Source organism: Bactrocera neohumeralis, chromosome 3 (genome assembly GCF_024586455.1).
Source record: "Bactrocera neohumeralis isolate Rockhampton chromosome 3, APGP_CSIRO_Bneo_wtdbg2-racon-allhic-juicebox.fasta_v2, whole genome shotgun sequence".
NCBI lineage: Eukaryota > Metazoa > Arthropoda > Insecta > Diptera > Tephritidae > Bactrocera > Bactrocera neohumeralis.
Window position 1 is genome coordinate 50,199,084 of NC_065920.1, and position 16,542 is coordinate 50,215,625.

At 30.6% G+C, this 16,542-nt stretch overlaps 2 protein-coding genes across 5 annotated transcripts in view; one reads left to right on the plus strand and one right to left on the minus strand.

The window, feature by feature from the left end:
* Positions 1-16,542, minus strand: part of LOC126753369 (uncharacterized) — a 162,300-nt gene that overhangs the window by 15,955 nt on the left and 129,803 nt on the right. For 3 of the 4 annotated variants that reach the window (XM_050464760.1, XM_050464762.1, XM_050464761.1), the window contains 2 exons: positions 4,984-5,090; positions 3,370-3,466 (listed from right to left, as the gene is read on the minus strand). In XM_050464760.1, coding sequence (XP_050320717.1) covers positions 3,370-3,466; positions 4,984-5,090 — 204 coding nt within the window. Of the gene's footprint in view, positions 1-3,369; positions 3,467-4,983; positions 5,091-11,888; positions 11,940-16,542 lie in introns of those variants that run through there. The other variant, XM_050464764.1, reaches the window with a different exon arrangement.
* Positions 608-2,586, plus strand: LOC126753397 (C-type lectin APL-like). The gene is made up of 4 exons (XM_050464806.1): positions 608-723; positions 1,423-1,475; positions 1,990-2,101; positions 2,239-2,586. Exons 1-4 carry the CDS (start codon positions 651-653, stop codon positions 2,496-2,498), a joined length of 498 nt encoding a protein of 165 aa, XP_050320763.1. The 5' UTR covers positions 608-650; the 3' UTR covers positions 2,499-2,586.

A 16,542-nucleotide genomic window follows, 5' to 3' on the forward strand; every position in this document is an offset into this window, starting at 1 on the left:
AAGGTAATAAAACATATATAATATAATGGATAAAAACTCATAAGATGAAGCCAAAAACACTTTTGATACCACAAAAAAATCTCTTGATACCATTCATTTTAAATGCCACTAGTTAGATCGAAGATAGCTTTTGTAGTTCTGATGCAGCTTCGCAACAAGAAAATAGAAAACGGATTTCCCAAATACGTAGTTGAATTGGCGAGGGATATGCTTACCCCAATAGATTGAAAGATCGATGTGCCTCTCATATATTACTGATCAAGTCTAAATAGTGTTATCAATATATAAAACTATTTTTCATTGCCAAGTAACTCAGTCTGTACTAGTAAACATTCACTAGAGCCCGGGAGCATGCAAAGAGTACGAAACAGAAATCAAAAGTTCTTCATATAGTACAAGATATTATTCTCACGACCAGTTGCAAAGGTAAATATTACCATTGTAAATTATGAATCATAATATTTTATCACCTGTACCTTAAAATTTATGATTTTCCGATCAAAATTGGAATTAAACGTTAATTAATGAAATTGGTTGCGCCGTCGAGAAATTATAAATATTGCGTTCCACCGCAAGAAAACTTTCTCAGTGTTTTTCCAGTCTTCGTCTAAACAAGTACTTCATAAGTTTAGTATAATTAAAAAATATCAATGTCGTGGAAAATTTTCTTATTACAAGTGTTTATTTCGGTATTATATTTTACCAGTCTTTTAGCGCAAGAAGGTGAATATTAATGTATAAATCATATTTATTCCTCGGTAATTTCTTTTACGGTGTGGATAGGTTTTTGTAAAAAAATCGTTAAAATCAGCTAAAAATATAGCTATCACGGTACAGGGAACTTAGTTGATTCCAAATTTTGGGTTTCATTTGTAATGGTTCCAACAAGTTTTAAAATGTGGGGAAGGAAATAATCACTTTTGCATTATTTGAAGTTTTGAAGAATTAAAAACATCCATAATACCGTACAACTATCGAGTTTATTCAAAAATGGAGAGAGTAAGTGAGCTTATAGCAAGAAAAAAATGGAGTTAGATGGTTCTTATACTCACATAAACTAGAGTTTGCGATCCTACCCAAGTGAACGGAGGCAAAACTAATTCGATTGCTCTTATAATATTACAAGTCAACAACAAAAAAATGAGAGTGATAATTATGGATATAAATAATTTGTTTTGCTGACTTAGTGCCGGTTCACACACGAAAACTTATGTCGCCCAAACTGGTTTGTTGTAGGTCTAAGCTAAGTGAATAGGGAGGCAGAGGGAGAGGTAAAGAGAAAAAACAACACAGCGTGTAATTGCGATAGAACTCGAAAGAAGAGCGACTTAAGTCATAGGCCACTGTGCTTACACTTTGTACAGTGTTTCTTGGAGAAGTTATACTTATAAATTAATAACGTTTTACTTTTTTCATTTTTAGGCGAATATAAATTTTCTAATAAGGACGCCGACTACTTGGTTGTTAATGATAAGGTAAGTATACTTTTAAGATAGTTCTATGTATCTAGAGTTTGCTAATTTTGAAACACTACTATACCTGAAACGATAAAAGTTGATCAAGGTAAGGAGATTAAAAATAATTACTGACTAATTTGATACAGTTCGATACGAATCAAATCGAGGCGTGCGTTATTTACCGGAGCGCGAAAGTTCGGGGCATTTTGTAAATTAGTGTTTCGAGGAAGATTTTATATATATTTTATATTTTCTTTAACTGCGGTTGGAGAGATGGTCTTGAATGGATGATATGGTGTGGTATAAAATTCAGGAGAAAATCAAACAAGATACTTGAGAGTCGAATAGTTAGAAACGTCATTGATTTAAAGTATATACCTAGTGATAAAAATTAAAATGCTTTTTTACCAAAATACTAGTTACTTCACTAGTTTGGCTACCATTCAACAAATAAAGTAGTTGTCACACAGAGTTCATTTTTGACTTTAAGCATTTGAACTTTATTTTTTTTTGTTTTTGCTTTCATTTACAGAAATCGTGGGAAGACGCTAAGAAATTTTGTAAAGACAACAAGCAAATGCAATTAGTTTCTTTCGAGACACAAGCAAAAATGGTGAAATTCATAATATATTTGTATAAAAGAGGTAAAGTGTTACTAATATTTTTTTATAATCTATCTATACACTAAAAAAAAAAGTTTAAACTTATATCGCCACTTTTTGTATTTATTTATACACTGGAAGAAATATTTTTTAAACTTTTATCACCAATCGTATTACAGCCTTTCTACAAAGCGAAAATGTACATCCAAAAAGTTCTGTTGTATTCGCTTATTGGACATCTGGCAACAATTTAGAAAATCCCAATAAATTCATATGGGACACCGTTAAGATGCCGGTAGAATATTTTCATTGGCTGAATAAGCACGAAGACGTACCTGGAGGTAAAGGCTGCATTTTAATGGGTCTGAAGACTTTTGGCCGCTGGACCAATGAATCCTGTGATGTGCCTAATCTTTTTATCTGCGAGAAGCCTCATTAAGTATGTACTCCTATTTCTTACAAAAAAAAATAATTGTACAAATATTGTGAATTAAAAAACATTATAATTGAAAATTGGCAGTATTTTTGCCGCTCGGAATATTTTTTATAAAATTAACAATTTTTTGCAGTAAAGCAATTCTGAAATGTCGAAAAAATTTAGAGAAAACTTTTATTTAAATTGAAAAATTTAATTTTCAAAAATCTTTTAATCCCGAATTAATGTCATAATACCGAAATTTTTCAATCTCGAAAATATGTTGAAAATAGAGTTTACGGTAATGGATCCTAAATTGTAATTTACGCCAAAATTATGAACTCTTAAAAAAATCATAAATCCCGAAAATGTTAAAAATTCCGAAATTGTTAAAAAGTGTGTTCTGAAAGTGTGAAAAAATCTGTTTTATTACTAATACCGAAATAGCTTCCTTTTATCTAACAATTTTTTTTTAAATATTACTTTAATATTTTAAATATTTTAATTTCGAAAAAATCATCTATTCGAAGTAGAATCAAACTTTTTGAATTCTAAATATAGATTTTTACATTTTACTGAACTTTTTAAATTGTCAATACATTAGTGTCATTCTGAAGAAAAATTGTACATCCCTAATAAATCAATATTCCCAAACCTTGAACTAATCTAAACTGGTTTTGACTTTGCCAACTCTTATCTGTTGTACTCAATATCAAATTCCGTATAAAATATATCTATACAATAGCTCAATAAGAATTTGACAGCTACCTGCTTGATTGATTTCAAGAATTATGACAACACATTTAAGTGAATTTATTCATTATCAGGTAAGTTGTACAAATCTCAGTCAAGTATTTTACTCTACATCTATAAATGTCAAATTTCTCCAACTTACCTTAAATATAAATTGTCCCATGTCGGAGGCTCGCTCATTAGCCGAACCGGATGCTCTTTTGAAACAATGTAGATAATCGCGTGTCAGCACAAAGTACCTGTAGAAAAGTGAAAACGGAAATGAAATGAGTATTGTAAATTTGAACGAAGAAGGAGTGGAAAAATAAAGTAATTACAATAAGAAAAAATTACCATAGAAAAAGAATCACATTTCATATAAGAAATGTAGAATTATTGAAAACCATCCACAATTACATTTTTCTATGTCTACATAACATAAAGATGCGTTTAATATATGTATATTTCAAAACAAAATATTTGAACTTTTCTACAATAAAGACACTAGACTCTTTAACTGAAGAGATACTCCAGGGACTAGACCTATTAACTGTCTTGTTAGGCTCTTCTATATAAATTTATCCTTAAATAGAAGTGATACTTCTGGGATTACACCTAGTTAATGGCTTGTTAAGCTTTTTTGATATTACTTTATCCACAAACATCACCAGAAAATTTTATGAGAGAATATAACAGTCTTTGGACCTTAGATAAATCAGTTAAAAAAAATATGTTGGATTTTTGAACACTCAGCTTCTACTCTCATAACGCTTGTCTGGCGAAAAGTTTGGTTAAGCTAATACGAATCAGATTTGTTAACGTGGAATAAAAGAATTGGAACTCTAGGGCTATTTTATTTTTGATCTGAAGCTCTGTACTTTGTGTGAGCTTTGTATGCGCTGGTCAACAAATAGCTCCTGAAGAACTAACGACTGCGAAATCCTACTGACCTAGAAGAAGATCCTCTAAACTAAGTGTTTTTATCTATCCCAATCTAATTTCACTTGGGGATCGAAGCGGCTTTAGAAATAACGTCGGATTATTTGGCTTTTAAAATACTTCGATTGCGATGGTATAAGTAGACGAAGCCTGAGCTTATATGGGGCTAGATGTAATATTGTATCCGATGCTTCCGTCGTGACAAGAAGTGACAGACCAATAGGGCTTCTGGTGATAATCAGACCAAGACTTATACCATTGTCTTTATAAGAACATATTAAATATTTTCAAAATACATTTTATGACTTCGTCTAAACTTTTAGATCCTTAACATAATCTCGAACCAATTACATTTATAAGTCTCGGTTTTAAAGAATATTAAAACATAACTTGCAAGACCCTAACATAGCTTGTCTTACAATATGGCAAACATACCACACTTTACTGCCTCCAAAATGAATTAAGACATAAAGTGTAACCAAACCTACAAATCCTACAAAGCAATTAAGCCGTCCCCAGTGCCTCACTAATTATCGTTATCTCTGCAAAAAAAAGTATGACTACCTTTTCCAATTAAATTTTTTTTAATAATCCACCGACAACAATTCGAGCGCACAATCGACGGAAAAAGTGAACTTAATTTAATTATTTGACAATTCGTTTTATGCCGCTTTATCTCACGTTCCGGCATAATTTTTTTATTTCTGTGGATGGCCATTTTTTGTCGATACTTGCAGTTTTTGCTGGCGCCGCCATTTGTATTTTATCTTTTTGGCGACAGTCATACGAATGTCACCATTATTTTGGTGTTTCTTGTTTTTGTTTTTACTCCACTCACCTTTCCTTCCAGCGCGAAAAGAGGCGATCACGTTGTTGCCATAGCAGTCCTCTTTTAATTGGACCTGTCATTGAGGCGACTGGTATGCGACCGGCAAGCAGAGATTGCTGCAATGAAAAAGAATATTGAAAGTGGGTTTGAGTTTTATGTGGCGAAAATTTATATATTTTTGACTTTTTGTAGTTATGTACTTATACTGTATATATTTTTAAAGGTAATTGCAGCAATTTAATTTAAACATTTTTTTTGTATTAAGGTGGACTGTTAACTAAAGAGCGTTAAAGGTTATTTGCGGGAAAAACAAAAATGCGGATGGAAACAAGTTTTTTATGAATGCATAAGCCGATGTACCTTTAAATGATGGAATTATATATTAATGTGCTTTTTTTAACAGTAAATACTCATGCTTTTAGTGGAAAAGTAATCCAATAAGTTAAGAAAAATATCTCGCATTAAAACTCTGTACATATGCTTAAACTTCGAAATATTTTGATGGAAGAAACGTTTCAAACCTGGATCTGCTTCATTAGCAGTTTTATACTTAATAATAAAACTCTGAAAAAATCTATCCAGAACCAATAGGTCTGAAAACTAATAAACCCTTTCAGCTACGAATCTTCAAAGTACCTTCACATCGTTTCAGAATAGCAGTATCAAAGCAGAGAAAAAGTATTAAAAAATACTAAAAGATATGACGTGTGAAACAACATAGCTTCAGAGCAGCTCTACAGCAGTTCTAATATTTATAGGTTTAAAGCCAAACCCAATATCTAGGCCTCCTATAATGTTAAGACCAATACACTTTTTCGGCTTAGAATCTTCAAAGTACTTCCATGTCTCTTCAGAACTATCCTGTAGCAGTACAAAAACGTAAAAGATCTTTGACTTTCCAGTTTTTCGTAGAAGAATTAGAGAAATAATTATTAAGAAAAAATAAATTCTGGGAATTTTTTATTTGCTTCCAGGACCATTCCAAACTTAAAGTTTGAGAAATAATTTTTTTGGGAGAACTCAACAGGGCCCTAAATTTTGAGTGCAAAAATGTCCAATCCTGAATTTTTTTGGAAATTAATTAACTTTTACTGTTTAGAACCATTTCCTTTATTAGAGTTAGATTTATGCAAAAACGAAAAAAGTATTTCCAGGATTCTTAAATCTGCTTCATTGACCATTCCAAGCGTAATGTGAATTTTGAGAGAACATCTCATCAAAATAATTCTACAGCAGTCCCTATTCTTGAGCTACTAAAGGAAACAAACTTAAGCGAAGCAAATGGTTCTGGTAGTGAACGAGGGCAAGACGAAATATATCCTGTCATCAAACACAAAGTCGTCGTACTCACGACTAGGCACCCACGTCACTGTTCACAGTCATAACTTCGAAGTCGTAGATAATTTCGTCTATGTATCTTGGAACCAGCATTAACACCAACAATAACATCAGCCTCGAAATTCAACGCGGAATAACTTTTTCCAACACTTCTTACTTCGGACTGAGTAGGTAATTGAGAAGTAAAGTTCTCTCTTGACGAACAAAGACCAAAGTCAATAAGTCACTCATTATTCACGTCCTGTTATATGGCCCAGAGGCGTGGTTGATGACAACATCTGATGAGTCGACGTTACGAGTTTTCGAGAGTAAGGTTCTGTGGAGGTCCTTTGCGCATTGGCAATGGCAAGTATCGCATTCAATGGAACGATGAGCTGTAGGACATATACGACGAATTGACATAGTTCAGAGAATTAAGAGACAGCAGCTACGCTCTGAGAGCATTCGATGCAGTACCCGCCGGGGAAGCAGGAGAAGAGGAAGATCTCCTCTCCGTTGAAAAAACCAGGTGGAGAAGGACCTGGCTTCGCTTGGAATCTCCAATTGCCGCCAAACAGCGAAACGGAAGAACGACTGGGGCGGCGTTGTTTTCTCGCCTATAACCGCGTAATCAAAGAAGAAGAAAAATAAGTACTATATGCCAACATATATGTTAAATATATTTAAGCTATATTTGGCATGACATGAGCTTTAATTACTCAAAATTTCGACAATATCTAAAAATATATATTGTATGTACTTATATCTTTATACATACAAGCCTTCAAAATCCCACATAATACCCTTACATAATTTCAGCCAAATATAGGCTTTCACCTAAACCCACCACTCATAAATTCCCACAGTTTCACCAACCCACAGCAAATCGTTTGATGAGAGAATCGCATATTTATGTCCGCCCATTATTCACATGCACTTACTCACAGCACCCATTCCGTGCACATTTCGCTTCATTTGTGCCACATTGTTGTAGCAAGGATACAGTACATAAGCAAATATTTGGCAGCATCATCATTTATTACCAAACAACAATGAATGAGCAGGCCAACAGTGCGCCCCAAGAATGGAATGCACAATATGCGACGGCATTGAGGCATTCAAAAGAGCAATTCGTACAAAATCAGTGGCAGCTGTGACCCCGCTGGGGGTTGCTGTGTCAAGTGAAGTGAGTGAAATGATTTACCACAGGAGACTATGCCAGCATTAACTGAAGGATTTGCTATTCGAATGCTCTGCTTTAGAAAATATTACAATTGTTTGGTCTTCATTTCCATCGGCATTTAAGAGGAGAAGAGAACATATGCTGCTCATTCCATCTTGTGGCGCGCATTGATAAATTGTTATGCTATTATGTGTAGAAAAGTGTAGAAGTAATTGGTGGTGGTATGCAGGTATATTGGAGACTACAGGTATTTAACGTACTTGCTTGGAAAACCAGGTTTTGTGACATGAGCACATATGTATATATGTTTGTATGGGCAGGTGTTTGAGTTGGGCACGACGTGATTGAAAATGAACTCGGAATTCATAATTGCTTTCAATATAGTGTTCATATTATAAAAATTAAGTAGCATACGTTTTGATATATATACATATATAAGCATTTTAAGAAGTTATTGGCTACTTTTGAATAAAATATAGCAGTTCACTATGGAGTTAAAAAGAGTAGTTCTCAATTAGAAATTGAAAATTTTAAGTCTAATTAGTTTTTAAACTCTGTTAGCTATTCACCCACTCATTTATAGCATTTCTAATCAGTTATAATGGTGTTATGCCTATAAAAAGACTTATCTACGTGAAAAAACGAAAATTTTCTTAAAGAAAAAGTTTCAGATAATACCTTAATTGACTCAATCAGCAAATGTTTCTCAATTATAATATAGAAAAAATTAACTAATTTACTCCAATTATTATATTTTTCACAATAATAGTTCTCGGTAAAATTTGCTAATTGAGACAATTAAGTTAAAATACTGTGTGTTTAAAATTTTATATATATTAATTAACTCAATCAGTAAAAGTAGTTCCATATGGATTTAAAACGAGCAACCTTAATTAGATATTTTTCAGCTTAGCTATCCTTTAAACTCTCCTCACCTCGTCCAATAATTTTATTATGATTATAAGAGAACACCTTTAAGAAGGGAAAAACGACAATTTAAAGAAAAATATCAGATAGCCTCTTAACTGATCAATTAACGTATAATAATAGCCATATTTTCCACAACAATATAAGTATATAAGAACATAAATGAAATGCTTTAAATGCAAATTATACATTATATTTTGAAAAAGTATGGGCAAAATATAATAAGACTTTTTAATTTAAATTTCGCACGAAAAGCCATTTGTTGAAATATTTTTTTTTTTTAGAACGGTATGATTGTCAGTGAAATCTTTGCTAAATGTCATATCAAAAAATCGTTAGTGTTTAGTATACGCTTGACTTTCTGAAGTACATAAAGTGCATTCGCCGATTTTTACGATTAGTGAAATTATTCAACAAAGAAATTCCGTTTAATTTTGTGTGAGGATTCAAATTTCTGGCGCCGAAAAATTCGGAATTTTGGTGATAATAACCGATAATAATCAAACATGGTTTGATTGGTACAAATTATTCAAAGAGGATCGAGAATGCATTGACAACGAACCACGTCCAGGACGGTCATCAACAACAACTGATGAACAACACGTCAATAAAATAAAAGAATTGGTGCTTGAGAATCGACGCTTAGTAGTCAGAGATCTTACTGGCATCGTCGGAATATCGAAAGGATCAGTGAGACCAATTTGGAAGAGCATTTGAGCCTAATTAAAAGTGAAAGCACGATTGGTTCCCAAATCCCGAAATTTTTTCGAAAAACAGCGTCGCGTTAACGTCTGTGAAAAAATGCTTTCCGACTAGCAGGATGTCATAAAATGTAATATTACTGACGATGAGTTTTAGATCTATGCTTACGACCCGTGAAACAGGCGACCAATCGGCCGAATATCGTGGCAAAGGTAAGTCGAAAAAACCACATGAAAGCAGGTAAAAAATCAAGGTTTGTTGAGAGTCAGTTTTCTTCGATTATCAAGATGTGGTGCACTCCGTTTTCCTTCCGACCGGCAAAACTGTCAACAAGAAATACTAATTGAGTGTTATGCGTCGTTTGCAGCTATTCGTAAAAACAAGAAGAGGCAGGAATTGTGGCCGACAACTCCTGTTTTTTGCAACACGTTAAGCACAGTCGCTTACTACATTGATTCTTCGCGAGTTTTTCGCCAAATTTTCAACTAATGTAGTGCCGCAATCACCGTATTCGCTTCCTTCTGGGTTTTCAGCAAACTCAAACGACCGATCCGAGAAAACCGTTTTGAGTCAATTGAAGACATTAAACGTGAATCATGAAGGCTATTCCGGAAATTTACTTTAACAACTGTTTCGATGATTGGAAAAACCGTAGACACAAGTGTATAGAGGGTTTACTTTGAGGGGGTCGACATAAGTTATAAAGAATAAATTAACAATTTTAAAATTTTGAACAAAGTCTTACTTTTCTTTGCTCTTAATAATATATTCAAATTTATTAAATTAAACTATTCGTTTAAAAAAAAAAAAGATAATAATAAACAATATTTGTAATAATGTAACGATCAAAAACAGGTATTATAATTTCAGAAAATTCCTTAATTCCATCAGTCTGTAAATTTTTGTATACATATTATTGCGAAAAATATGTTAATTGACTTAATTAAGTACATGTTTAAAATTTTAGAAATTCAAACTTTTTCTTCTTCTTTACTGTGTAAATTTGTAAAATAAAATCAAGCAAAGAAGTTAGTTTGGTTTAAAAATTTAATTCAATTAAATTATTCGAATATTTTAAAATAAATTCGGTAAGATTTTTTGAGCTTAAATAAAATTTCAAGTTCAAATAATGTTTAGTAATTTTAAAAATAATTTTTGCACCACAAATATTTTATATACTACATAAATTAAAAACAAAAAGAAATTTATAAATTTAAATTACACGAAAATTATCGATTTTGTAATGTTTTTTTTATTGACTTTATACTTCATTTAAGCTAATGCTATATAATATAAATTGTATTTTTACTATTTTTTTTGTAACGGTGCCAAAATTAGACGTCCATTAACCCCAGTTTCACCACAAAAAAGCAAGCGAACAAAAACTCAATGATTAACCAGCGAAATATTTAATGAGTGTTATTTATATTTGCTTTTGTTGTAGTATAATGACAATTACAGCGATCATTAAGCATTTTCTGCCAATAGCTGAATGACATTTAATGCCTTTTGGTGATTATATCACGACATTTAACAAATATTTTGAAACACAACTGTGAATATACATATATATAGATATAATTATGATATACAATATACTTATGTATAATTATGATAAGTATATGTACTTATGTACATATATGCAAAAGCCTATATCGTCCCCTAAAATGCAAAATAACGTAACATCACTTTTCATAAGTTTACAGCCGAAGTAAAAACGATATCATAGAAACCTCTCATATTGAAAAAATTTAAGTTTTGGTTATAAAATGGTTATATATTGGTTGTATCTGACTGCGGAAGCTGAAAATTTTATTCTACATATACATATACATACATATGTAATACGATAAAGTGAATCATAAACAATAAAAAACTCGATTTTGATTTTTTTGATTTTAAGTTCTTTTGCATATTAGGTGACCATATGTAGTTATATCTGCAGGTGAGTTTGATTCCAAATATATACTTATATTCACATATATTTAGACTAAAATATGCGAAAGCGTTTCAAAAGTTGTTATTTTATTTCTAAAAATTTATTTTTATAAAGCCAACTAAAAATTTTTTAAAATCTGTAACTAGTTATACCTAACGCTGCAAGGAGATAATACTTCCTACAAAAATTTATGAAAAATATGAATATATATTTTTATATATTTTTTATATTTCTTATATTTATTTACATATATGTATATGTATATATGTTTATATATATATAAATTTTTATAAATTATCAAATTTAAGATTTTTTCGCTGGCTAAACACAGTTGCATCCTTTCTTTCATTTACTCCCTTCACGCTTGTTTCCATTTCTTTGCTTTTAATTTATGAAAACTGCGCCACAATTGCGGCGAATTGAAATTATTCAACTGCAGTGACTCGCCTTTTTTGTTTGACTGCACAATCCAAAGCACTTTTGTGCAATTAATTTGCAAAAAAATATCGTGAAAAAAGCCTTATACTCATACACGTGACTCTGGGTAAATGAATTTAATTTATAAAATAGAGTTGAAAAAGACAAAAAAATTATAAAACAATTAACAGAAGCGCAGAATTAAGAGCTTACATTTTAACACAAAATAAAATGAATAGAAAATAAAAATTTTGAAAATATTCTATAAAGCCAAATTCAAATTTTTTAAATAAAAAAATAAAAAATACAAATAAAAAAAGTTTTTAATTTATTTTAAAATATATATATATATGTGTATATGTATGTACAAAAATATATATACGCATACATACACATATGCATATGTATGTTTGTAACATTTTCACTCACCGTTACCAGGCGATTGACAAATGTATTTGGCGCCATAACTATTTGCCGGCGCGCACGATAATTATTTTGTATACAACAATTACAACAACAAGCAATGTGTACACAGACTTTTTCTGTCATGCAATTGCGTGCGTTTGTTGTTCGTTTCTTTAACGACTTTTTCGGAATTTCACTCTGACACTGAAACTATAATTTTTTTATTGTTTGCAAATTTCTTCACACTCCTGCCAAATTAACGGAAGTGTTTTAAATCATAGCACTTTTTATTTATTTATTTTGGTGATTTTAAACAAAAGCGCCACAGCAGCGCAGAAACGAGCCAACAACAAAGTGAGTGAGCAATTGTTTAGCAGCAATTTGCTTTTGGCAAGCGAGCAATTGACGTCAGTGGCATTGAACTGGCAAAAAAAAAAACAAAAATTAATACAGTAAGTGAAAAAAATCCAAATTGGCGCGTGGCACGGGGGGATTTGATAAATTCGCGACCAGCGAAAATAAATTTTGTTTATGTAAATGTAATTATTTTTAATTGTTTGGATTTATGGCTGTATAGTTGGTGCTTCTTTTGCATGTGCAAATAAATTAAACAAAATTGGAGATAAACAAGATGCTCGCCGTGGCGGTCAAACTTAATAAATATTTATATTTTGTATTGTAAACTTTATTGAAATGTTTAATAAATTTTCATATTTACTTATTTATTTATTTAGATATCGTCTTGTGTTTGTAGTTTAGTTCGCATTTTATAAATAATCAAAATAATTTTTAATTTTTGGTATTATTGCACTTATTTAAAAATAAATTTTTTTGTTTTCTTGCAATTGAAGTAAATGAGTCTTAATTTTTTATTAACAGTTTTTATTTTTTTATTTGTAAAGTTATGAAAATTATTTAAAAAAAAATTAAAACTTTTTAAATTATTAAAAAAATGTTTAAGTAAATTTTTTTTAATAAAATATCAATTTTAAAAATGTTTTTAATAATTTAAAATTTTTTTTTGAAATTAAAATTTAATTAATTAAAAATTAATTTAAAAATTAAAATTTTAAAACTATTAAAAACAGCTTTATTAAAAAAAAAAACTTTTAAATAATAAAAAAAAATGTTTTGTTATTGAAGATTTTAGAAAATATTTTAAAAATTTATTTTTCCACTGTTATTTTTTATTTTTATTTATAATTTTATTCTTTTTATTTGCCATGCGTAAAATGAACTTTTATTCAAACAAACAATTACTAAAAGTTATGGAATTTTATAATTTTTCATTCAATTAATTTTTTTCAACTTTTTGTCTGTTGTCCATTTTATAAATATTAAAGTTTTGGAAATTAAATTATTTTGTATATATTTTTTAATATTTTTTTTTAATTTAAAATTTTTTTAATTTAAAAAAATTAAATTTTTATTAAAAGCTTACGTTATAGTTAATTTTAAATTTTTAATGAAAGTTTTGAATTTTTTTTAAGATTTCTTAAATAATTCACATATATTTTTTTTAAACTTTGTAATTATTTTTCTTTACAATTATTTTATTAAATTTTTAATCAGTTTTAATTTTTTTCTTAATTAAATATAATTCTTGTTTAATTTTTTGTTATGTTACATTATTAATGTTTTATTTTGTTGTTGTTATTTCTTTATTAAGTCTTTTGCTAGCATATATTAAATATATAGATATGTATCAAATACATATGTACATACTTATACATACACATATAAAGGTTTGTCAAAAAAGTCTTGCGGTATTTTTATTGATTTTTTTTTATTGAAATTGAAATGAATTTTTGATGGCTCATGCCCAGCTCTTGACCGATGCTACGGCTGCTACTATGCCGGTCTCTTTCGACCAATTCAGCGATTTTATGGCAATTTTCGACGACAGGCCTTCCGGAGCGTGGCGCATCTTCGACCACCTCTACACCAGAACGAAAACGTTGAAACCATCGTTGTGCGGTGGAAATGGAAACTGTATCAGGTCCATAAACTGCACAAATTTTATTGGCGGCTTGAGCTGCATTTTTTATATCCTTTATCGTAGTAGTACTGTAAAATATGCCGTATTTTCTCTTTATTTTTCTCCATGTTTGCGACGCTATAACTCACGTACGACTTAAAAGAAACGACAACCAATCAAACACGTGTTAGCGCATGAAATGAGCTTTCCAAAAAGGTATGGCGATGCGACGAATAAAACTAGAACTACGCGCTTTCAGCGACAACTAGCGAAAATACCGCAAGATTTTTTTGACATCCTATTATATATTTTTTCGTTTGAATTTTCAAAAACTTTTCACTTTCAACATTTTTTTTTTAATTTTAATTAATATTAATTTTTCTGTTTTAAAATTATTACATTTTAATTAAATATTTTTTCTTAATTTTTTTGAAATTTGTGGTTTATTTTTTTTGAAATTATTGAACAAATTAACAATACTATTTTTTATTTTGTTGTTGTTATTTTTTCAATAGGTCTTCCGTTAGCATATGTATGTATAAGTTTTCGGTTGAATTTTCAAAATTAGTATTCAAAACTTTTCACTTTCAACAAAATATTTTTGTTTTTTTTTATTTTTCAACTCAAGTTTTCTTTATTAACAGAAATTCCAATTTTTCTTAATTTCTCCTACCAATCACTTCCAATTTGCATACACAAACATTTCTTATTCCTTATAATTCACTTCTGCTGCCGCACAAACGCCAACAACCAATCGCCTTGAAAGTAAAATCACAAATAAAACTCGGCGTTTCTTCAAGCCAAATTCTTCTGCTTCCAATATGGTCACTTCGAAACCTTACTAGTGAAGATGAGATGCAGGTAACAAGCTTGAAGGCGCTCCATAACACATGTAAACAGCTGTACATCTGCTTGTTTGGCTGTGTGTGTGTGTGTGCGATTTTTTATTCCTACTCCCATACACACATGTGTTTTTAAGTGTGTGTGCGTGGCGCACATGTGTCTGCCGGAAGTAGTAATCACTTAAAAGGCAATACGACAATAACTATAAAAATACATTCATACATACAAACATTTATGCACATATGTGTCTGTATGTATTCATTTGAAAAAAGAAAAGCAGAAACAACAACATTGACGTATTTCGCCAGACAAAGCGGCATTTTTCGACTACGCAAAATTTTTATAGCAACATCTATGGCTAATAAAAAATCTTAAATATAAATGTATGTATACATGTATTTGTGTTTGTTGTTGTGTCTGTGTACACCCACGCTATAACACATATGATAAATAAATTGAAAACTATTTTAGTTAAAGACATATGTGACTCAAATGTTGCAAAAATATTAAATATGATTTTCAAATATTTATTTGTACATACATATGTATGCTCTATAATATGTCTGTTATTGCAAAGGTCCACAATAAGTTGAAAAATATGTTAAACACATGAAAATCTCATGTTTTCTAATTTAAAATCATTAACTTATGCTCAATAACCTATTTATAAATTCAGATTAAATAAGTACAGTAAAACCACGATAAGTAAATAATTATTATATTAGGCCATTTCAAATAGTGCAAAATTTTTAAAACATGGTTCTATATACCCTTCATAAGTGCATTTCTTATAGCATAAAAGTATAAAAAAAACTTTATCTTAATTTTGATCAGTCAGTTTATATGGCTTGAATTTTTTCTGGGAGAGAAAAGGACGTGTGCAAAATAACAAATCGATACTCCCAACGTTATCGTCAAGTTTGGCATATTTGTGGTTACACCTACTCAGAACGTTTTGACATACGAGCGTTATTTGTGTCATTTACAGTTACTGAAAATATTCATCTGGGCCAAAAAATTAAATTCAAACGCGAACATTTTCGCGCGGTTATTTTTACAACTTTCGGCGTGGATTAACTCGGCAACAGTGTATCGATGAACTTAATTAAGTTTTTGGCGATGAAGCAACATTAAGGATCAGTATTTATCGATTATATGGTGAATTCAATGGAGGTTGTAGATCACTCCAAGACATATTTCGTGAAGCTCGTCCCAAATCAGTTGTTGTTTCCGAAACTGTTGAAACTGTGGGTAAACTTATATTGCAAGATCGTCGTGTGATCCATCGTGAGATTGACACAGCTATAGGCTATATCGTGAGAGATTATGAATCTTGGAATTATAGGTATACATAGTCATTTGTTTGCCAGTTGTCTTTCAAGAAATTAGGAAAATTAATCGCCAAAAATGGGCCATTATTTACATGGACAATGCGAGTTCTCACACATCGACTGAAACAACTGCACTCAAGATTATGATCTTTGATAAGTTATCCACCGTATAGACCAGACTTGGTATCGACTTGGTAATTCTTTTTATTCCCATACGTAAAAAATAAAAATAAGAGGTCAACGTTTTCGACACCTGAAGAGGCGGTTGATGCGTTCAGAACGCATGTTTCGGAGATGCCTCAATATAAGTAGCAAAAGGACCTTACAATTGGTCTAAATGCACTCAAAAGTGTATAGATCTTAGTGGAGCATATTTTGAAAAACAATAAAGCATTTTTCTACTTTTATGATTAATATTTATTTTCATTTTCGAATACCGAAATATAAAAGGCAGCCAACGTAGGCAGTATATAAAAAACTGGAGCACAAGTTCGTATACATATATAGAGTACAGATCGACTCCTAA